Genomic DNA, 21,323 nt, shown 5'->3' with positions numbered 1-21,323 from the left:
AGTTCGTTGTAGTTAGTTTGATCAATGTAAAATGTAGTTTGAGCTGTTTTCTTTCTTAATTTAATTTCATAACCAAAAAGTTATTTTATTATTATTATTAGTTATTTCAAGAATTTTCACTAACTATAATAGCCTTGGTCGGGCCATGGTTTCAATATGCACGCTTTTTCCGGTGACAGTTTTCAACATCCATCGCATATATGCACACACATTGTCAGCAACAGCTTTTTTTTTAATTAAAAACAAACAAAAAAAAAACAGCATAGGTGAAAACATTTTGCAAAGGGAATGCAAAGATGTTGACAGAAGCGCGTCGTCCCTCATGTTGTCATTTTAAATTACATTAAAAAAAAAAAAAAAGAAAAATGTACAAAAGTGCTTACACGGTGCAAATAAGAAGTTAAAAGTCTACAAAAGAGTAAAAGCAGAGGGAAGATTACACAATTGTACATTATATTCAAGATTTAAAAAGGTTGGATATGACTATGTTACAACGCAAGTAGAACCCAAAAGCTACTCAGAAGGCTGCCGGTTATTAGGTAGTCCGAGATACCCGAGGTTAATATTAATAATGCTAATAAATATTGCTTAAATAAAGCGCATGTGGCTCAGGTGGTTGTGTTGCTCTGCTCGAGTTGGATGGCAGAAGCTCCAAGCCTGTGGGCGCTAAAAGTCTCCCAAAATGATACTCACCAGCTTGTAATGGCACTTATAAGACCTCCAAATAAGTGGATGTAAAATGTAGATGATTTAAAAAAAAAAAAAAGTTCATATTTGTAACTTTTTGCTGTGATGCACGTTCCTCACGGGCTCCTTGTGAGTCTGACGAGCTGAGCTGCGGTCAGCTCAATGGAAACAACATCCCATGACCCCCCCCCACCCCAAAAAAGATTACCCAAAAAAAACAAACAAAAAAAAAAAAAAAAACGCTCGATGGATCAGTAACTGTTCTCGTGACCCGCCAGGATATAGAGGTTGCTCAGCGCCGTTGGGTTGTCCGTGGGTCGGCTCTCCAGAACCACCACCCTGAACGGAAAGGGGGGGTGGGGGGGTTGCACGGTTAAGAACACAAGAGTGGAATCTCGTGGAAAAGAGCCACTATCAAGGAGCCTGGTCCCAAGAACATAAAGAACTGCTTGTAAAAGTCGGCAGTTTAAAGTCGATGGGCAAGTTGAGGGGGAGGGAAACAAAGTTTATTTATTCATTCCTTCTTCCGAAGGACCCTCCCCCCAATCTTTTCCCCCCATGTCGCTGTTCTGTGTGAAAAGCAGCGAGATGGAATGGCGGGACCAACGCAACATGGCAATTGTCCGCCTTCTGAGATATCGTCGACTTGGGGACGGTACCGTACATCCGTGTGAAAGGGACTAACCCAGGGGTGGCAAACTCATTTTTGGCGCGGGCCACATTTGCGTTACCGTTTCACTTGGAGGGGCGTTATGACTGAAACCATATAAAGAAGAATAACTGTTGATTTAACTATTGTTTAAGTTACTATCATGAAGAGTTTGGTCACAAGAAAATGCTGAGAATATATCTCTTATTTATTACATATGAGAATTTAAAATTTTGGGAGACATTTTAGAAAGGATCATGGAAGTTAACATGTTGGAGCTGCTTTGGCGGGCCACATAAAATGATGTGGCGGGCCAGATCTGGCCCCCGGGCCTTGGGTTTGACACGTGTGGACTAACGGAAAGAAAGGGTGGGCTGGTGTGTGAAGTTTACCGTCTCTAACTCACTACTCCTGCCCTGCTGTGCTGAAAGCACGCGTCGCTGCCGGGTGACCATTTCGTGCGGTCAGCATGGAGATATCATAGGGCGCACCCTCATATGGTATGAAGATGAGCTGGGAAACTACAGCCCACTACTCCAAGATGAAATTACATAGCAGGCGCGAAGGCACGCTCAGAGGTAGCTGGCACAGGTCGACCGGTACTCACCTGTCAGATCCGAGGAGGCGGAAAACTCTGCTCGGGTCGCAGATCTCCTGCGTTACCTGTGAGTCAACGCATGAGAGCGTTACATTTAATACCTCTTAAATAGGCCCAATCGAAAAGGATGTTTGGGGCCAATGCCGATTCCCGTATCGCACACGATGAAATCCCGAAAACTGATTCATTGTGCGATTCTTTTAAAAAGATCCTGTACAATGAATAACATAAGTTAGCAACTCTAATTGAAGTGTATCAACTGTCTTTCATGCTAATTCTTGGTTCATTTGCCTTTAGCTTTGCCTAAGCTTAACCTATACGGTCAAAACATATCTACAAAATAAATCTGAGATTATTGTACTCCAGATTAATTTTTGTTTGTTAAAAAAAAAAAAAAAAAAAAACATGGGAAGAGGACCTTCCAAAAACAAAAAATCTTATATTAAATCGCAAAATTGTTCGCAGTGAAGGTTTTTATCAAATTCAGGCGAAAAGCTCACAATTTAAGAATGTGATAACATTTTGTATGAGAATCGTAATCTAAATGTGAGCAAAATACAACTGTCAAATATAAGTGTGCCTTGGGGGAGGTCGTAGCTGTTGTGTGTCCATGGAACGTTCCCGTATGCGTGAACGCACCATGAAGCCGCCACTGTGCGTGTACAAAAAGTGTTGACATGATAGCTGGTCAGTCGAGGCAAAGCAGACGGGGGCGAGTGGGCGACACCTGCGAGGTGTTAAGCGCTTGGCTCGGACGAGGAGGGAGATGTGATCTGGGTCTCGGGTGTTGACGGAGGCGCCCGACGGAACAAACGGCCATCGAAGAGCCGCTCGTCCGTGAAGGAATCGTATCCACACAAAAGCTGAATTATTCAACGCCGCTCACTGTTGCGTTTATGATGATCAATTTTGCATGCCTGCTGACATTTAAGAGAAAAAAAAAATAATCCAGATGGCCGCCAAGCCACAGGCGGTATCGCTTTCCATCAAAATGAAATGCTTCGCCTCGCTGTGATCTCTTGAACTTTTATTGTGTGAGCGGGACCGACTAATGATCGGGTTCACTCCGATGACGAGCTCATTACCTGCCGCGCACACAAAGTCACCCGGCGCACCCGGGATCACCTGCACGGTGATGTGGAAGCATCCAGGAGACAATACAGAAGACTTCCATTTTTTTATAAGCTAAGATCGAAAGGCGGCAAACATGTAATGTAATGTAATGTGTCCCTTTAAGGGGCGTGGTCGAATGAGTGACAGCAAGACCCGCAGTCGGTTTGGCCGACATGTGAGTGCCTGGGAGAATTGTGGCTGACAGCAGTCGCTGGAAAGTGTTTTCATTTTTGAGTTTGTTTTTGACTCTTCCGTAACTGGCTTGACTGAGGCTTTTTTTCCCCCACATGCAAAGCCATTACAGTACCTTAATTGCTTTCAGTTCTCCCACCACTTGGAACTGAACTTTTTGGGCTCGCAAAAATAAAACAAACAAACCCATGAAAAGGTCAGCTGGGAGTGTTTTTACCTCATTCGACTTGAAGCTCTTGCCCTGCATGCCGTGCTTCCAGAAGGCCAGAACGCTGTCCTGCAGGCAAACTGCAGGGACAAAAGCAGAGACTCAAACACGCTTGCCACCAATCAGACATCATTTGAGCATTTTCTCCTCTATTATTATCATCACCTATTATTAAATGTCACTGAAAAAACATCCTGTCGAATTTGACTCGCATGCTGAGTGTGCAAAGAAATTTTTCCTCTCTGACAATCGTAAATGTTAAACCAGTTCAAATAAAAGTTGTATGTAAAGAATAATTAATGACAGGGCAGCTACCCAATACCTGGACACTTTCCCCCCCAATCCTATGTCCAGTCTCATGTTTTAAAAGTTGATTAGTATGTACGTGTGTCGTGAACGCCACTTCACGTGCACACTCCTTAAACAAACAAACAAAAAAAATTAAGCGATAAAGTCTTACCAACAGATCCGATGCCAAAGTCAAAACTGAGCTCGGATGCCAGCTTCTTGTTGGACTTCAATTTGCCTTGAAGGTTAACAATCTTCAAATTTTCTGTGTGGAAACACCAGATACAATTGATTCGATTTGAGACTTCTGATGGTTTGATGACAACGGGGGGTCCACTTACGGTCCAAACACACCAACACGGTGTCTCTCTCCAGCTGGGTAACATGGATGGCATCCACCTGCTGATTATCTGCGAGGAGAGATGAAATGGCTGAGAATTTCATATCACATCTGTCATGGAAAAACGGGATCACAATACTAAATAAATAAATCACAGCTACACGCCAAAAGCTCCAAGGCTGAAAGCATAGCAACAATATTTTCAACTGAAAAAAAGACAAAGAATGTAAAGAGATTTTTTTTTCCAGAAAAAGAGATCGGGGGCAATTTTTTTTACATAGTCCAATCATTGGAATAACATTTCACACTGACAATATTCACAAAACGCAAAGACTCCTAAATTGTGATGGCCAAAATAAAGTAAACAACAGTCCCGTTTCATCCCTAATTACAAGTGTGGTACGAAGGACTTACTGGTTCCCATCTCGGTGAACCAGGAAGAGCAGGAGTTGAGGTTAATAGTCTCGAAGCGCACCACCTGGCCGGGCTCGGCGCCCTGGCTGATGGCCACGCACAGCAGCGGGTACTCCTGCTCGGGCACCACCAGCATCTCGAACACTTTCAGCGGGCTGGGAAGTGGGAAGTCAAAGTGCTGCCGGAGGGAGGGAGGGGGGGGGGGGGGGGGGGGGGGGGGGGGAGACATAGGAAACGTGTGTCGGAGGTGTTGGGGCGCGCAGGTGATTTCACATGACGCGGACCTCACCTTGATGAGCATAAACCTCTGCATGGGCTCATACCACTGCAGGAGGACAATGCCGGACTGCAGCGCTCCACATAGATATTTGTGGCCTGTGTATGGGTTCCTCACTGTAAAATAAAAATACTTGAAAAGAATACTTCATGTTGTGGTACTGTTGTTAAATCCAGCTTCTTTTATCTTAGGCTGCTGGCGAAAGGTAAGGCCTCGCCTTTCTCAATAGCACTTTGAAACAGTAATTCATGCCTATGTCACATCTTGGCCCGGATTTCTGTAATGCACTTTATTTTGGAGACAGCCAATCCTCCGTCAAGTGTCTCCAGTTGGTCCAAAATGCTGCTGCTTGCTTCTTGACTGGTACTTGAAAGAAGGGGCACTTAACTCAAACTCTGGCATCCCTTCACTGCCTCCCTGTGCATTTTAGAGTTCTTTTTAAGATTCCATTTTTATTTTATTTTTTTAATGGTCTCACCCTACCATACCTCGCTGAGCTCCATCACCCCTACGCATCAGGCCGGTGCCAAAGGTTTGTGGACCAGACACTATTTGAGGTACAGAGGACTAAGCGAAGGCTCAGAGGGGATCGAGCCTTTTCTGTTGCCGGTTCCTCTCTTTGCAAAGACCTCCCGCTAAACGCTAAGCAAGTGGCCCTCGCTGCCCATTAGATTTATTTTTAGTCTTTGGCCTTTCACTCAGACTTGTTTTCGGTTTGACTGTTTTTGGGCTTTATACTCTTCATGACTAATTTATTGTTTGTTGTAGGACTTACTTTTGCTCCAGGTTCAGCAGACTTTGTATATACTGCGTTGGCTGTTTTAAAGTCCTCTATAAATGTGTGTGCAAAGTACTTTTGACACCCAGGCTGCCTGGGTACATTTGGACAGGATGGACAAATAAAAGCCCAAATAGTGCAAAGGGGGGACTCACCGATGCAGCACTTGTGACAACCCTTTGTGTCGGGGATCTTGGTCGTCAAGGCGAACCTCCTGAGGGGACAAAATAGCTCTCTGTCAGCCCTGCTGAAAAGAGACCATGACGTTGTGAATCGGGCGGAGCCGGACAAAGCTTCCACTTCAGTGCGAGCGGGCTCATTTTTCACACAGGCTGCAGACGGCAAAGGAGCATACACAATAAGACGCCGACTATTTTGCAGTGTAACTCTGAAAAAGCTGACTGCCAAGTGGAAGGAAAACAGCATTTTCCCACTGAAAAAAACAATTCGTCTGCATCAGGCTCAAACTGTCTCCATCTTCCAACTTTGCCTTAACCTTTAAATAGAACAGTTATGGAATCTGTGACTGCATTTTCTTTGGTAGGGGGTACAAATGATTAGGCAGACCACAATGCAAACATCGTTGCACCGCCGTCACCTTGGCAGAATCTTGTCCGGGAAGCGGTGCGTCTGGAGCTGGGCGGCCAAGCCGGGTTTCTTCAGTTGCTCAAAGAGCCCAATGAGGTTGTGGGAATACAGCTGGAAGTTTTTCCCTGCGGGACAACCCACCATCACAGTCACATCATACACATTTTCTTACGCCGGCGCCAAAAAACAGCAGCGGCAGCATATGGACATTTCAGCGAGGTTAGACGTGAGCGGCGCTAAAAGTGTGACAATGGTGTGAAGCGCATTACCTTCTGATGAAGTCGGTTAGTAGAGTGTCAAGTGAAGCCAGGTGGGAGGAGGGTGGACAGTGTTCAAAGGACAGAAACGAGAAGAGAGCAGAAGTTAAGCCGATCCAATAACAAAGAAGGCATTACGGTTTGTCGTCCCATAAAGCACATCAAAATGTGACATTTTGGTCACACATTATAAGCAGTATGTCGTAACTTCATTGACAATTAAATCTCGAGACAGTTGCAGCATTAAAACCTTTCGAGACATTTGGTCCGGGTCCTCTGCATGCTTCAAGTTTAGTCGCAATCAGATAAAATCGCCATAATGAGCTCAAGTGACCTCTTCAGACCAAATTGACAGGCTTATCCCCTGTATTTGTGGGCATATGGCATCTTTAGACTTATTTTTTTTGTGTCTCTAACGCTACTCGAGAACGACTACTGCGAGTCATCAATCTTCTCCAATTAAGGTCCACCGAGACACAGTGACAAACTGACATTTCTAACAACTGAGTATCAGCCATCTATGTCGTATGCATGCTTCAATCAAACAAATACGATTACTTTTTTTGTGGGCATTCTCATGATTGACATGCCTAACAAATTTCAAGGTGTTCGGGGAAACCGGCTTCAGGGGATTGCTTTTTTTCTTTTTATTCTAGCAGTATCTAACAGGCAAAAATGTCTGCTTCTAATCAAAATGCCTTACATCCTGTGCTCTTCAGGCAGGGCTTGTTGAGACTTTTTTTTGGGGTCTACTTAAGATAGATAATGTTAGATAATGCCATCCGAATAACATGTTGGAAACAGACACTGGCTCTGACTTGATGGAGCCAAGTTATTATTGGGTTGTGTTTTATGCCAGATCATCAAGATACCCCGCAATGATCAAATTCACGTTAGATATTTTCAAAGCAGACAGAAACTAGAGAGAGTAACCCATTCCAGCAAAAAAGGTAGGACTGGGGCCTCAGTAAGTGCTGCGGTTTTTGATCAGCAAAGGAGTCGGAAAGTACTTAATGCACACGTATGAATGACAGCAAGTATGAACGGGAGTATTTACAGTTAGTCATACATGAGAAAAGGGAGGCAAAGATGGTTTAATTCTAAACCTACAAGGTTGGTTCTATAAATTTCACAACCGCGTGAGCGGCAGCAGCTCTTGAGAAGCACACTGATCACACAAAAGGAAAACAATGTCTATTTTCAGGTTGGGCAGTGTCGCCAGATAACGCGGGACAAAAGCAGCAGCGGGCGATGACGGTGACGGGTAACGTGGGCCATCGCCACTTACCCGATAAAGACATCAGGTTGTTGTTGATAACGTACAGCCACGTGCACTTCCTGGGGAACAGCTACAAGGAGACATAAAGACGAGGCGTGACCAATGAAGCATTGCGACAGTGGAAACAGATCCAGCTTGTATTTGGTCACTAAGACTTAACACCGCATGATTGTTGCTCTCAAGTGGCTCAAATGGGATCAATGAATTGAATGCCTCGGTCCAAACAAATAAGAACATTTTAAAAAAAACCCACCTGTGGTAAATCTTAATGACGGCAAAAACAAATCATTACGATCAAAATATGCTACAACACAGGTGTGTAGAACATGAAACCAACAAAATAATTCCGTTCAATCCAATGGGGAAAGATGTTTTCAGACACATGCATTTTGGAGTCTATGCGCAGAATATTAGATCGGATTTGGACATCTGAACCTGCAGTGTAAATCCAGGCTAAAATTGGATCAGGGGATTGACGCCGGCTAACTTTACCTGCTCCATCGTGGCCTCATGCAGCTCGTTCAAATTGAGCGTATAGATACCATCCTCTGTCCCAAAGATCAGGTACTGGTCTAAGAGGGTGGGGGTGGGGGGTTACATACATGTGTCAGGATGTCGAAAAAGTCTTAGGTGGGTGGGCGTGGTCGCGTGAAATTGCTGTCACCTTTGGTGTCCGGATGGATCCAAGACGTGGCACAGTTGATCTTCAGAGGACACCCATCGAACACTTTTGAGAAACAAGCTCCCATCTGCCACCCAAAAAAAAAAAAAAAAAAAAGAGAGGAAAGAAAAGGGACAGAAACGAGTAACTCCCATGTACTACGGAAACAAACACAGTGCTGCTCAGCATCTTGTCAGCATATGTTGTGATTTACGACAATCAGTTTTTTTTCCCCCATGTTTCATTGTAAACATCATTAATTCGGTTCCCGTTTACATCAAAGGAAACCAGTTCCCGGCACATACTTACTGTACTACACAATGTTGAACCAAACTGTGATTTCAAAGTCAAGTTAACGTCACAAATAAGGTGATTTTGGAAATAGTGCGAGCAAAGTGAGGCGACTAACACTTCAACAAAGACAGATCAAGAGGCATCGCCATCACTGTGGATGCGGACTGTTCACTCACCAGCACTTTCGGTGTGGGCGGCAAGCCGTTGATAGCCGGTTTCTAGCGTTGGAGCAAAGGAGACAAACTGTGATTCGATTTAGCTTCAAAAGCTAAATCTAATAATGTATTAAAGCATCATCAATTAAACAAAAGCACTCTCCCTATTTTATTTTTACGCACACTTTTTTTCAATTGAGTTATGTAAGTTCAATATAAGGTTGTAAAATAACAAAATGTGGAAAAAAAAGTGAAGCGTTTTAAATGGTTTATGAATGCATTGTATGCGTCTTCAATGTTCAGTGCCATAAATCTCCCATTGAAGGCAAACGGGGTGGACAAAATACATACGGGAAAATCCTTCTTCAGCTTCCGATGTGCCCGGTTGGGTGTCGCCTTGGGACTGTCGCCATTCACGCTTCCGTCCGAGTCGTCGTCTTTGGGATTGAGGCAAAAGCAATGGTGTTATTGGACAATCGCATGCAGAGAAACATGACGGTGGAGCTCTGGCTCACCTTTGCCTTCGCACTTACTGACAGCTTTGTAAAGAAGAAAAATGACCAATGAACCACTTTGAACGTCAAATTTCACTGTTTTCTTGGGATTCAAAATGGCGGCAAAGCACAAATTCAAAAGACGGCAGAAGAAATGGAAGCAGAAGAACGAGTCGTCATCTCAACAAATCACAACTACGGAAAACCCAAAGTTCAAGAAACCCAAGACATGACAACTTTAAGAGACCAAAAGATTTTCCAATGTGTTGTATGACTATAAGAGTTTCACTTTTTGAATTGAACTAGAGAAATCAAACTTTTCTTCCATATTTTTAATTTACTGATGTAACCTGTACAGATGTAAAAGAACTGCTGATGTTGCAGCATGTCCTTACCCTGGTCCGAAGCGTGAGACAAGAGCCCAGGGCTGCTGACGCTGACAGAAAGGTAGTCCGGCGACGAGCTCCCTGCCTTGTTGCCATGCTCCGGCGTGCTCCGGCGTCGCGCCGCCTGGCCCGGACCGTTTTCCGCGTTGGGGAAGCGTCGCACCGTCAGCAAGCGCTCGTCGCCGAGACCTGCGTCCTCATAGGGGATTTGCAAGCGGGGCTGCAGGAAAAAAGAGACAATGGCAGGCAATAGTCAAGTCAGGTCAAGTTTATTCATATAGCCCTTGATCGCAAAGCGATCCTCAAAGGCACACAATTAAAACTAATCTAAAATGAAGCATATGCTGAAAAATTCTATTGAAAAAGGAAAAAAAAAAAAAAGACAAATCTGCGCTAAAAACGAATGAAAACTAAATTGAAATATATATTTTTTCATGAACTAAAATTAATGGAAACCTATTATAACACTGCTAAATTAATTATGTTACCAGAAAAATTGGAATCGCTACTTATGAGTTACCAACAGGGAAAATAACAACAGCAATAATTAATGAAAAACCTTGAATTGTCAAACATTTTTGAGCGTTAGTTTCATGGACCAGTTAGAGTAGAACAGAACACATGCCTACTTTATTAAACTTAATTCTTATTAGACTTAAACCCACCACTGGTGGACGCAATGTACTGTCAGACAGAGCAACTGATTTTCCTTTTCCTATTTGAAGGAGTCGTTTATTAGTCTTCGGTGGATGACGCAGTCAGCGTCTATGAGCTTATCGGACAATTATTTGTGGAATTGCGATTTGTCATTGACTCTCACCTTCGGGGGCCGAGGAGGAGGATAGCCTGGCTTGAGTGTGGATCTGAAATAGGAAAAGAAAACAAGAAACAAAAAAGAGAAATGAAGTTCTCAATCGCAGACGTCCTTTGAACCTGCCACACCACGGTGTTCGGTACACTTGCGCATTTGGATGAGATCAGACCGATTTCGTCCAACGGGTATGAATGAACGTGTTTGTCATTGTGGTTGCAGTTGTAGTTTTTCTTGCATGTAGCTAATTGCAAGTACAGCTTTGCCTTGCCATTTTCTAGCTACATGACATCAAATAACAAGACTAAAGATGACATTTTTTTTCATGCCTTGTCTCATTAGAGGCCGTGCAGTGCATGTGTTTGTGTGTGTGTGTGTGTGTGTGTGTGTGTGTGTGTGTGTGTGTGTGTGTACTGCCACGGCCGGTGATTAAACACCAGCGTTTCCTCACAGTTCCACTTCTTCGAAGGCGTCCTGGAGGTGAGCGACGTGTCCCCTGAAGTGAAGCAGAGAGCGGGGTTACGCTCATCCGTGGCATTTGGGGATGATGGTTAATTTAAGAAGGGATGATGCAAATTAAATGCAAATGTGGGAAGGGGTGGGGGAAATCCACATTTTGTTGTGGGGGAGGGTAATGTTACCAAGTAGTCCAATGACGTCAACCCTCCGCGAAACCGGTGCAACAACATTATGGACAGCTATTACATCCTTCATGCGCACTTCATGTGTTCTCCTGTCACACAGTGCCCTAAATCAGACATCTTTTGCATTTTTTTTTTATTTAACAATTAGCATGTCCGTGATAGGCTTTTGTTGAAATAGCCCAAGGATCCACAATTAGAGCACATTTGAAACCTGCGAATGGGCAAATGTTGTGATCGATGGCCACATTTGACTTCAAAAATGCTCAAAACATGTGTAGAAGTAAATACAAACCAAAACCAGAGCACAATGCTTTGTAAAATATTCCGTTTTTTAAAATTACTGATACAATATTTTATAGTGTCCAGAATTCATTATTATGCACTAAACCATTGTGCAATAAAATCAAAATATGTAAACTGTTTTATTGTATCATTTTATTTACAATCACTCAATTTAATGTGATAAATAAATAAAACAACCATCAATTTGGGGGAATTTAACAGGACTCTTGATAATGTACCCCAGTTAAATGAGCTCCTGTTACACCATTTACTTGATATGACAAAAATACAGTACACAGAGTGTCCTCCAATGTACTGTATTTTGACTAATTAAATGGTCTATGTTTTTGTTGTTTTTTTCTTTTACTATGGAAGCTGTAAATACATTTACATAAAAAAAAAATAAAATCTTAAGAAAATTTCAAATTAATCAATAAAATGAATTCATCGCAAAGCCCTAAGACAGGCTATCAGTATTAACTCAGAATTGGGCAATTGGACCTGCAGTGTAAATGCTTCTTAGACGTCCATGATATCGGCAGTTGCGCTGACTTCCAAAGGGGAAAATCATGAGGGTTGGCATCTCTTCTACTTTTCAATTTTTCACCTGATTTCAATTTTACAGTACCGGGGGAGTTTGTAATGACAAACAACACATGCTGCTTGTGTGGTATTTAAATGGCTACAAACTCGATGGTTTACAAAAACAATGTCGGCGGATGATTCGGGAGTTTGGACTAATGGATGCAAGACGACAACTACAACAGAACACAAGCAACAGCAGTGTTAAGAGTTACCGTTGGAACAACTCGTCCTCAACGCTTTTGAGGAGACTCCTTCGGTGGGGAGGGGGAGGGAACGAGATGAGAGACGAGACAGGCCGACAGCCAAAAGAAGTTTGGGGAGAGATACAGAGAAAGACAAGCAAAGCAAAAGGGAGACGTGAGAAGGAGCTCGCTTATACTTTATAAAAAAAATAAATAAAAAACATACAGCAAGCGTGGGGGAGGGGGGTGGAGGAAAATTCGTGCTCATTAAGAATCAGTGAGTCAGGTAGTCATGAGTTTAAACACTTCATCGTGGACGTGCAAGGGGGAGATCAAGCCAAATTTCAAAAAACGGTGTCAACAAGAGCAGCCGCCTTGACGCTTACCTGGCTGTTATTCCCCCCTCGGCAAAGGGGCTCCAGGGGGACTGGAAGTCATTATCTTTACTCACATCCTGTGCGAAGACACAAGCAGAAATAGCAGCGGCTTGATACACCTGCACGTCGGCGCCACCGCCTGCCTTTTGATCCTCACCATTTCTGAATGGGCCTCCGTTTCCTTCCGCAGCGGCGGCTCAAACTGCAACTTGTCGACTGCCAATGACAAAAGGACACTTTTTTTTTTAAGCGGTCGACTGCTTCTGAGGCAGATGCCATTTGTCATTTACAATTCATCAGTTAAACTGATTGAAAAATGGATGTGGCTGAAATTCAGGCATTTAAGTAAACTCACACATTTGTTTCGAAATACGTTATAGTTGTTAGAAAATATCGTGAGTGGATTCAATAGAGCCGACCAACGCTAGTTAGAGCGAACTGTAAATTAATAAAAGGTGATTCAGCTCTTTCAATTGCCTCATTGTGTAAACAGTAACAAAAACAAAAGACAAAGTGAAGCACATTCTGAGCACACCTCAACTGGCACCGCCACTGCACACCAATGTGGCAAAGGCGATGGCAAGGAAAGGGCTGGCCGATAGTCCGTCCTCACATTTTCACTTGGATGGTGACCCCAAGTGGCAAAATATAAGACCTACACCCCACATGCGTGTTTGTTGGCAATGGAAGGGCATGGATGAAACTTTGAAGCAAATATAAATAAAAAAACACGGCGGCTACGACGGATTACGTCTATTGGTGAGGTTGTCTGGAACACATTAGGCAGCAATAATAGGCAAACAATGGGGGCAGCTGTGGCTCAGCTGGTAGGGCGGATCACCCAATAATTCAATGTTCGGCTGTCAAGAAAATGACTGCTGAGCTGCCACAAGGTTGGCATCGTAAATAAGAAACATGCCTGGTTAAAAATGATTAAACCGAGGATTACGGTATTGATGTACTGTGTGAGGGGTGGCGGGGTGCAAATTTCTCAATATAATCTGACCAAACATTTTCCACATACCTGTGAGGTAATGTCTTGCTCAACCAAACAAAGTGTCTCACTCAACCACGAGGCGGTCTTGTGATCCTTCCTCCAAATACAACCGTTTACACCCACTCGGTTTATCCGACTCACCCACGTATTCCCGCTGGCTCAATTTGGATTGTTTATGTATTTATTTGTAAGGGAAATCTAAAACCAACTCCAACGTTTTTGGGGTATACCGGACAGCACAACTCAAACAACATTTACCGGGAGTATCCTCGTGCGTATTGTTTACAATCATGAAAAGGTCCACAAACGCTGACACGGAATAAGGGGAGGAAAGGGGGGGAATGCATACGAAGGTCATATCAGAGCCGTAACAGGCGGTGCAATGGGTGTGTGGCAATGTGTGCAGCCCACCTTTGCTAGGCTTTGTGTAGGAAGATGCATAAATGATGGATCATCCGTTCCATCTCAGATGCTGATTTTAGCCCCTTTCACCCTACCTACATATGCAGACATCTTTCCCGTCACGATGGGAGAGAGGGGTAGATGCAGTCAACCCAGGATTTTTTTTTCTGCTTTCAAAGGTAGCATCAGAACTGTGACAAATGTGATGCGACTGTTTGTAAGAAGAATATCCACCCGCAATGTCACTGTTCTGTACAAACAGCTGTGTGAAAGCATGCTTTCTTGGAAATATCCTACTTTCGCTTTGTGTGAAAGGGCACACGGTGGAAGCAGTTTGCTGGGTTTTATGATCAAATGCAACGATGGATAAAAGTGAGGCTCTTCTTCTGTTGCGTCACTTATGCGTGAAACTGGCTATACTTAGCCGTGTGAGATCCTTGCACAAAGGCGCACACAGGCAGTTGTGGCTGTGGCCAATATCCAATTTGAGGTGTTAAATTCAAAAGTATAAAAGAACCTTCTGTTAGGGCTCTGATGCGGTTTTACAAGTTATTCCACTGCGTCAAAGGGTTATTGTTCGTCTTACTATGTCCCTGAGTGTAAGCGGATACGCAGATGTGGGCGACCTTCACTTTGCTGTGTTCTGTGTTAAAGTCAAAGGCGGAAAAAGGCCTTCGTATACAGATCTTTGCAGGGTTACTGCATGAAAAAAGGCTAGTTAGCCATGTCAATAACCAGATCTAAGCCATTCTGAATAAATATGTATTGCATTTATCTTAGTATTATTAATGATGCAGTATAACAAAGGTTATATAGGTGAAAAAAAACCAAACATTCCAAACCACGAGTCAACACTACCGCGCACACCAAAAAAAGTGCTGAGTCAGGTATGACTCAAACGTGAGGATCCGATTAGTCACGGGTGACACAATGCAATTTCTGTCAGTCCGTCAGAGAGCCACACACATTTTTGGGAGGGCGAGGGTTTACGTGTTACAACAAGACCACACCAGAGGGTGAGCGTGGGCGTTACAAACACAAACACACGCACGTCGTCTCGCGCCGCCGCCACTGACCTGCTTGGCTCTCTTGAGGGGATTGCGGCCCTCCTTGCTCTGTCCCATTGTTTGCTTCAAGGTGAGAAAGACATATTGAGGAATGCTAAATCAGGCAGAACCTCCATTTAGGTTCTATTGACCTATTTATACACACACATGATGTGGCCTGGAACAGTGCCAGTGCGGAATGAGCAGTAGTGGGACCTCGAGTGACCTGAAAAGCTGGGCTGCTAACACCCGTGACGTGGGTCGCTGATGGATTTTAGTTTTTTTTTTGGTTGTTTTTTTTTTTTAATGGTAACTTACAGGCCATCTCAGAGCGCGTCCTCTCTGCCCGAGCGTGCTTGTTGGTGGAGCGGATGGTGTGTCGGACCACAGAGAGGGGCTGCGGAACAGATTGGAGACAGTTTGTCACATTGAAAGCATGGTCTCTTTTCCCTTTGCATAATATGTTCCCGCAATACATCGTGTGCAACTGTAACATCGTGTCATAAGCGCTCATTTAAAAGTCGACATGCCCCTGTTTGAATACCGGGTTTTCTGTAGTGTTCATAAATGAGACCAAAATAATAAAATAAAATTGTCATGAGGCATAAACTCCAATGCAGCAATGAAACGGATTATTCGCCCAGCCTTACTTTGACATTTCATCTGAGTTGGATGACATGTGCCGTGTGTGAGCAGCGCCAGAAGCCATTCCAAAAAAACAGTTTGCACACTTTTATGTAAAAGCACAAATCATTGAACGAGTTCAGCAGCTGATGATATCTGCCATGACTCATCACGGTCACAATGACATTTCTTTTGTGTAAATGTTGTGCTATTTACAGAAGTACATGAGTTTGCCTTTGTACAAGATTTTAACCGGTACCTACGGGTTGTGGGAAAAAGTGCATTTTCATTCCAATGTGATATGTAATGTCTAATGTTACCAAAAAATAAAAAAATTCTGAACATAAATAAATAAATCCGTAGAGCATAATATATATTAGTACAAAGGAAAAATCAGCTTTTAAAGGGTGATTTTAATATGAGAGCATGTTATTCTGGAGAAAATATATACAGTATCTCTCTCTGTCTGTCTCTCTCCCTTGCTATTTACAGAAGTACATGAGTTTGCCTTTGTACAAGATTTTAACCGGTACCTACGGGTTGTGGGAAAAAGTGCATTTTCATTCCAATGTGATATGTAATGTCTAATGTTACCAAAAAATAAAAAAATTCTGAACATAAATAAATAAATCCGTAGAGCATAATATATATTAGTACAAAGGAAAAATCAGCTTTTAAAGGGTGATTTTAATATGAGAGCATGTTATTCTGGAGAAAATATATACAGTATCTCTCTCTGTCTGTCTCTCTCCCTCTCTTTATTTTTTTAACTATTTTTATGTTTAATTTTATGTTTCATTTACATGTGCAAATGTGTGACCGTATCTTACCTCAAGGTCGTCGTCATCCGCCTCACCATAATGCTGGTGGTTGTCGGGGTTGTTCATCTTGTCCAGGAGGTCGACGGCGAGCCGCCTAGTCAAGCCCGTCTGCGCCACATACACATGCTGCGCCGAAACCAAGAAGTTACGGGAAGACGCTCAAGTGCGTACGTATCGCAACAAAAATGGAAGCATTTGATTACCGAAAGGAGCTTTTCTGCTGTGGGCCTCTTCTTGGGGTTCTTGGTCAGGGACACTTTGACAAAGTTGTGGAAGGCGGCGGACCTGTGGATACAAAAGCAATCGGTCACAACATCATCCTCTATAGAAAGCTTTATACAGCACAAAGTAGGGAAGGCACTCACCATTTGTTTTTGTCTTTTAGCTTGGGCGGTTGGAAGCTGCTCTTTGACATAAGAAACAAGGCCCTAAACAAACCGGGGATCACAATGTCAACATTACATTTGGAATAAATTGGCACATTAAAAGCATTTACATGGTAAGGTTGTCTAAAGTCTGTGACTTGTCAATACGATGATGCAATGTTTACATATGCACGCAGCGGGCCGGCGACATAGAAGCAACAGTAAGCAAGTCAGGCCCTTTTTGCTGGGACCCTGAATAGAAGAAGGCACAATTATTTTTTTGGGGCTTCTGTGCTAAAAACCGCCATTACTTCCGAGCGGATAACTTGGGACCATTTCTACCACTACAAAGTGCAGTTATCTATCAAGCTATGCCTACAACCTGAAAAATGAAAACGGCTTCCATGAAGATTAAATGTGTTTTGTGTGATTTGGGATACAATGTCTCTGCCATGTGCACGAATGCAAGTTGGACGTAACAAGACAGCGGCAAAACAAACATGATGTGATGGCTAACTATATCTACGTGTGGCGAGGAGATTTGTATTCTGTTTAGCCACATTGGCTAAGATGTTTTTTGTGAGCAAGCACATGACTCTCTTTCATTTATATGGTGACAAGTTAAGATAAGTTGGACAACTGCGCTTTGAGGCCAACCATATTACAACACATTTGATATGAATTTTTGCTAATTGTGGATGCATCTGGACCTCATCCCGCTTGATGCAGAGGGCTTCACTGTTTACCTCATTGGGTGCAAATCAAACATGGGGGGCTGCAACTCAGCCAGCTCGATGGACGTGATGCCCACTGCCCAGATGTCGCACAGCTGGTTGTAGCCACCGTTCTTCTCCACTGCGGCCACCTCTGGAGCCATCCTGCACAACGTCAAGAGGGAAACTAGGTGACAAGAGCTTCTGAAGCTACTTGTCCAAATGCCTCACTGACGACGTACTCACCAGTAAGGCGTCCCGATGAAGGACTTTCTCTTGGCGATGGTGGCTGTTATTTTTGCCGCGACACCAAAGTCAGCTGTACACACAGACACACACACAAAAAAAATTTAATAAAATTAAAAAAATTAAATTAAAAAAAAAAAACACAACACACAACCAATCACACACACATATACACACCACAAACTGAAACAGGAACACAATTGAGAAACAAAACACCACATATCAAGAGACTCACATAAAAGACAAAGACAAACCACATACACACAATAACGCGCGCACACAGACACCCATGAAAAACACAAAACACGTGCACACAAACACACCATACAACAAACAGAAAAAAAAGCCATGAGATGTAAACAAAAGCCCAACACACACAAAACAATGCACACCACACAAACAAACTAAACACACAGGCACAAAAACAACACGCAAAAAACCAAAACAAACACGCATAGACATATGAAAAACACACAACGCAAAACACACACAACACAAAACATGAAAAAATGCACACACAAAAATAAAACAACACACACAGACACACACACACACACACACACACACAGACACACGGGAGTTTTTAGGGTTGCGAAACCAGCTGCGAAGAGCTGAGGAATGAGGACACACAAGAGCCACTTACCCAACTTGACGTCGCCATCGTTCGTCAGAAGTATGTTGGCGCCCTGAAAACACAAGACAAAAACACACAAGATTTATTTTGGCGGATAACGTCCCATATCATGTCACATTCTTAGAAACATCTGGCATGCGACCCGCTTCTGAAAACAGACTGTGTGTGTGTGTGTGTGTGTGTGTGTGTGTGTACCTTAATGTCACGGTGCATCTTGCCTTTGGTGTGCAAGTATCCCAAACCCTGTAAAAGGCAAATCAAGACTATCAGTTGTCATTCCGAAGACGATTTTAGATATTGATTGAGGGGGGAGAGAGAAAAAAAAAAAAAGAAATCAGCAAATCACCTGTAAAGTCTCCCGGCACATGTATGCAATCTGCATCTCCGACAAAGGACCCGTCACTGTAACACGCAAGAGACGATAGTATGAGTGCGGTGCAGGAAATAGAATGCTGTTGACTGTTAATAGCGTGAAAAAAAATAATCATATGAATTAAAAAAGGGGGTTCACCATGATAAATGTCCTGCAGGGATCCGCCACCGCAGTACTCCATGCATATCCACAGCTTCTCTCGACTGAACAAGGCACAGGAAAAAGAGAAAGCAGTCAGATTCATACAGTTACACAAACACAAATAAAACGTTTCAAAGCTATTTGTTGGTGTGCTGAAAAATCACCACAACCGAATTCAAATTGACATCGTAATGTAGTAGAATGAGAGTTTCAAATCGCAAAGGCTGCAACAGGCACATATCAGAGGGTTCCTGTCAAACCTGCTGGAAGTCGGGAGCGGCTATACTTTCCGTCACACCGAGGCGGCGACGGGGGGCCCCCTAAGTCGTGGAGTCTGAGCCATATTTTGACTCAGGAATTAGCATGCCACTTGCAGCCACCAGGCCCCGTAAAAGCCCCTTCAAAAGCACCGACGTGTTGAACACGGAACCCTGGCGGCGCTCTCACCAGAGGTAGCTCCCAAAGTAGGCCACGATGTTGTGGTGCATGCATTCCTTCACCATGAAGATTTCCTGCTGGATGATGGAAAAGTCGTCCCCTGGAACACAACAGCACGGAAAACGCATTACGATCGGTGCTGCGGAGAGAAATTGGAATCTCTGGTTTGTTAAAAATCTGTTTTCGTGAAGAGTGTTTTTAGTAGCCAATTTAGCGTTTCAAAAAAAGGTTTTTGTGTTTCAAACCAAGCTTTGGGGTTTGACTTTGGGCCTCGAGCACGCCTTGGGGTTTCAAACAAGGGTTAGGGTTCCAAATTTGGGATTTCAAGGGTTAAGGTATCAGAGTTTCAAATTAGGGTTTTAAGCCGATAGTTGGTGTTTCAAATTGGGGTTTAAAATAGGGCCCGATGAATATGGATTGATTTTATTTTATTTTTTTAAGGCCAGTGTGGATTTGCTAGAATGAAATACCGATAATCAATTTATCGGCCAATTTAGTAAAAAAATTATACATAATAAAGTAGATTTTTTTGGGTCGATTATAGCTATAGCATTTCACAACAGAAAAAAACCTGACAAGAAAATAAAAGTTTAAAACCAAACTGCCAATATGTTCTTATCTTTGTCTAATAAAGTGTTAATGATTAAAAAAAAAAAACTGAAAACATATTAACCCTTTCATGCCCCCTGTAACCTGATAACATGGTAATCTGTCCACTGGAGTGACCGCTGTCCCTGAAAGGGTTAAAAGAGCAAATTTCAGCCGATTGCATCACCCTGGTCGATTAATCGGTCGGCTCCTAGTTTAGGTTGAGTTCAGGGTGAGGGTTAAGGTTTCAAATGAGGTCTTGAAACTAAGGTTATGCTTTCAAACGACAGTGTCGCACAGACACTAACTCCAGGAGAGCTCCATCAAACGGAACAATTTGTTCGACTAACATTCACGTGTGCAACTCTCAAAACCTCCCAGCAGTAGAAGTTGAAAAAAAATATCAAAAATGTCAGCCAGCTGCTTCCAATTGTGCAGAAACAGGCTGCTGCAATTGATTTTGATTACAGCGAGGTTCCAAAGTCCACATGAAGATTGAAAAGATGAAAATATGCGCTGCAGAGAAAGTTGTGGTGAATGGCACCGTGTGCGTCGAGGAAATAAATATTCAATATGTGTCGCTGTAACTTCTACATGGAAAGTCATGTATGAACTTCGGTTGACACGAATCAGTGGCAGTGTAGTTTGAAATGTCTCCAAATAGCATGAAGTCAGTTGTGAAAGATTCATTTTAGGAATAAAATTGGCAAGTAAAAGGTACAGGGGTGAAATTTCAAAATGGAGATGACCACAATGGAATCTCCTTTAATTGTTAAAGTGAGTCCGTCGCACCAGGATTTGGTCATGTTCCAGTTAGTTTCAAAGGTGAGGGAGTCAGATTAGGGTTTCAAACCAACAACAAGGGTATGAAGCCAAGGATGGTGTTTCAAATTACGGTTTCAAACCCAAGATTGGAGTTTCAAACTCCGGTTAAATGTGGTCCAAGGGCTTGACGTTTTTGTCACATACTGCAGATTTGTGATTGTCATTTTAAGGCTGCTGCATGTTCCTTCACTTTGTTGACAGTAACGTACGAGTCAGCAGCACAGCGGCCACAAACATTTGGGAAAAGGCTAATTTCAGGGACGTGACTCAGAGATGCGAGACACGAAAAAAAAAAACACCCCTCCACCCCCAACCCACACACACACACACACTCACACACACACACAGTGGTCACTTGTGGGGACGCTTCCCTTCCTCCTCAGGTTGACTCCTTCTTTATGAAACGCATCATTTATAGAGGTGATAATGTTTTCATTAATGAAGTTAGAACATCATGAAAAAGTTGAATATTCTTTGCCAGTCATTTTATAAAGTGAGTTGAAGTCTCTCTTTGTACGTCATGTTTCAAATGCAACTGTCAAAGATACACACACACATATACATATACATA

The 21,323-nt window shown here is 43.1% G+C and overlaps 1 protein-coding gene across 8 annotated transcripts in view; it reads right to left on the bottom strand.

Moving 5' to 3' along the window:
- Positions 1–248: 248 nt before the first annotated feature.
- The window catches only part of map4k5 (mitogen-activated protein kinase kinase kinase kinase 5), a 26,398-nt gene continuing 5,323 nt past the window's right edge, over positions 249–21,323 (bottom strand). The window contains exons 4-37 of one of the 8 annotated variants that reach the window (XM_019872417.1): positions 19,349–19,439; positions 18,899–18,963; positions 18,734–18,789; positions 18,583–18,630; positions 18,397–18,439; positions 17,754–17,826; positions 17,541–17,672; positions 16,795–16,857; positions 16,633–16,714; positions 16,439–16,555; positions 15,303–15,381; positions 15,015–15,068; positions 12,697–12,755; positions 12,549–12,616; positions 12,193–12,231; positions 11,083–11,202; positions 10,921–10,965; positions 10,479–10,521; positions 9,668–9,878; positions 9,130–9,215; positions 8,800–8,841; positions 8,333–8,417; positions 8,161–8,240; positions 7,678–7,738; positions 6,402–6,404; positions 6,143–6,257; positions 5,700–5,758; positions 4,779–4,882; positions 4,490–4,667; positions 4,077–4,145; positions 3,908–4,000; positions 3,457–3,527; positions 1,944–1,999; positions 249–1,026 (exon numbers count right to left, since the gene is read on the bottom strand). In XM_019872417.1, coding sequence (XP_019727976.1) covers positions 939–1,026; positions 1,944–1,999; positions 3,457–3,527; positions 3,908–4,000; positions 4,077–4,145; positions 4,490–4,667; positions 4,779–4,882; positions 5,700–5,758; positions 6,143–6,257; positions 6,402–6,404; positions 7,678–7,738; positions 8,161–8,240; positions 8,333–8,417; positions 8,800–8,841; positions 9,130–9,215; positions 9,668–9,878; positions 10,479–10,521; positions 10,921–10,965; positions 11,083–11,202; positions 12,193–12,231; positions 12,549–12,616; positions 12,697–12,755; positions 15,015–15,068; positions 15,303–15,381; positions 16,439–16,555; positions 16,633–16,714; positions 16,795–16,857; positions 17,541–17,672; positions 17,754–17,826; positions 18,397–18,439; positions 18,583–18,630; positions 18,734–18,789; positions 18,899–18,963; positions 19,349–19,439 — 2,678 coding nt within the window. In that variant the 3' untranslated portion in view covers positions 249–938. The remainder of the gene's footprint in view (positions 1,027–1,943; positions 2,000–3,456; positions 3,528–3,907; positions 4,001–4,076; positions 4,146–4,489; positions 4,668–4,778; positions 4,883–5,699; positions 5,759–6,142; positions 6,258–6,401; positions 6,405–7,677; positions 7,739–8,160; positions 8,241–8,332; positions 8,418–8,799; positions 8,842–9,129; positions 9,216–9,667; positions 9,879–10,478; positions 10,522–10,920; positions 10,966–11,082; positions 11,203–12,192; positions 12,232–12,548; positions 12,617–12,696; positions 12,756–15,014; positions 15,069–15,302; positions 15,382–16,438; positions 16,556–16,632; positions 16,715–16,794; positions 16,858–17,540; positions 17,673–17,753; positions 17,827–18,396; positions 18,440–18,582; positions 18,631–18,733; positions 18,790–18,898; positions 18,964–19,348; positions 19,440–21,323) is intronic. The other 7 variants (XM_019872418.1, XM_019872419.1, XM_019872420.1 and 4 more) reach the window with 7 other exon arrangements.

Source organism: Hippocampus comes, unplaced genomic scaffold, assembly GCF_001891065.2.
Source record: "Hippocampus comes isolate QL1 unplaced genomic scaffold, H_comes_QL1_v1.1 scaffold92, whole genome shotgun sequence".
NCBI lineage: Eukaryota > Metazoa > Chordata > Actinopteri > Syngnathiformes > Syngnathidae > Hippocampus > Hippocampus comes.
The sequence above is the reverse complement of the archived record's forward strand: the minus strand, read 5'-3'. Positions and strand labels throughout refer to the sequence as shown.